Source organism: Oncorhynchus kisutch, linkage group LG3, assembly GCF_002021735.2.
Source record: "Oncorhynchus kisutch isolate 150728-3 linkage group LG3, Okis_V2, whole genome shotgun sequence".
In the NCBI taxonomy this organism is placed as follows: Eukaryota; Metazoa; Chordata; class Actinopteri; order Salmoniformes; family Salmonidae; genus Oncorhynchus; species Oncorhynchus kisutch.
This window is the reverse complement of record NC_034176.2, coordinates 10,643,815-10,645,424: the sequence shown is the minus strand read 5'-3', so window position 1 is coordinate 10,645,424 and position 1,610 is coordinate 10,643,815. Positions and strand designations below refer to the sequence as shown.

General features: G+C 51.0%; 1 protein-coding gene across 1 annotated transcript; it reads left to right on the top strand.

The window, feature by feature from the left end:
• The first annotated feature begins 349 nt into the window (after positions 1–349).
• On the top strand, positions 350–1,243 carry LOC109871631 (protein atonal homolog 1). The gene has a single exon (XM_020462553.1). The coding sequence runs from the start codon at positions 350–352 to the stop codon at positions 1,241–1,243; it is 894 nt and encodes a 297-aa protein (XP_020318142.1).
• Positions 1,244–1,610: the final 367 nt, after the last annotated feature.

Sequence of the window (1,610 nt, the reverse complement as noted above, 5' to 3'; positions counted from 1 at the left end):
AGGACTTCCCTTTGTGCTAGCCACCCAGTTAAACAGTCTTTAAACCGATACGTTATTATAAACAGTCCAGACATAATAACCTCTCTCGGGTTTACGGAGACTTCTCATTGGTCGCCAACACGCGCCTGCCCCAACCGCTCTTATTGGTCAAAGCGCCACGCGACCAGCATGAGAAGGGGGGCTCCCAGGCGCGTGCCGCTTTTTAAAGCGACGCCGCGCCTTGAGACGCTAGAGGAGTCCTGCACGCGACACTGTGAAAGCACACGTTGCTAAAGAAACATTTTTGATAGCGTTTTATATTTGGTTAAGTTCTTTAGTCCTGCAAGCCACCTGATTTATATATTTTTAAATGGATGTTATCAGTGTTGAGGAATGGAGTAAAGACGCGAAGGAGAGTAGCAAGGTGCAGCAGTCGAGAATGGAGAGGGGGGAGCAGAGCGAGTACCCATCAAGTCTGGCACTCATGGACAGCAGTGACCCACGCGCCTGGCTGGCTCCCGTGCAGCCTGCTGGCACCTGCGCGGCACACGCCGAATACCTGCTGCACTCGCCCAGCTCCAGCATGTCCCCCGCATCCGGTCACAGCCCAAACTTTAGAAAAAGTTCCAAGAGCCCGCTCAAAGTGCGGGAGTTGTGTCGGCTCAAGGGTTCGGTGAGCACCGAGGATGGCAGACAGAGAGCCCCATCCAAACCTGGCAACGGAGTCCAGAAGCAGAGGCGCCAGGCTGCCAATGCGCGGGAGAGAAGACGGATGCATGGACTGAACCATGCCTTTGACGAGCTGCGCAGTGTCATCCCCGCTTTCGACGACGACAAGAAGCTTTCCAAATACGATACCCTGCAGATGGCCCAAATCTACATCAACGCGCTGGCGGATCTGCTGCAGGGTCCCGGTGTTGACTCGCCAAAGTGTGACCTGTTGTCCGCCAAGGAGAGTCCCCGGGGATCCTCCTCATCCACCTGCCGAAGGGGCTCAGGCACGGGGCTACCAGTCCAGTTTAACGGAATCCCATTCCCCTTCGAAGACGGCTCGTTCTCTGCTTTGATGGAGCAGGAGATACGCTCTCCCTCGGGGACACCTACTTCCGACTTGGAGAGCAGAAAAGACTCCCCCCGGTCCAACCGCAGCGACGGAGAGTTCTCCCCGCACTCTCATTTCAGCGACTCAGATGAGATGCAGATGGAGCTCCAGAGCGAAGACGAACTATCTGAACTCAAACTTCCCAGCCATCACTCATTTTGAAACTTCACCAGAGACTTTCTAATCGTGTCAATAATATCTGATGCTAGCATAGCCTACATTTTATAATATGATAGATTGGGCTTTCCGAAATCGTTTTGTTTCGTTTGAGAGTTCTATTTTATTAACTGTTCGATAAAGATGATTTTATGTCAGATAATTCGGTTCTGCCAATAGAATTGATCGTCTCATTGAGACATATAAGGACCCCTCTGCCATGTCGTCTGTCGCGCGCAGCATTGCCACGGGCTTTCCCAATATCACAGCATGGACAAAACGCTGTCTTCCAAGAAATTGCCTGATATTTTTAAATATAAAGGTTGTTTGTAATTATATTTCCTTATACTGCTCATGATCATGATTTCATTGT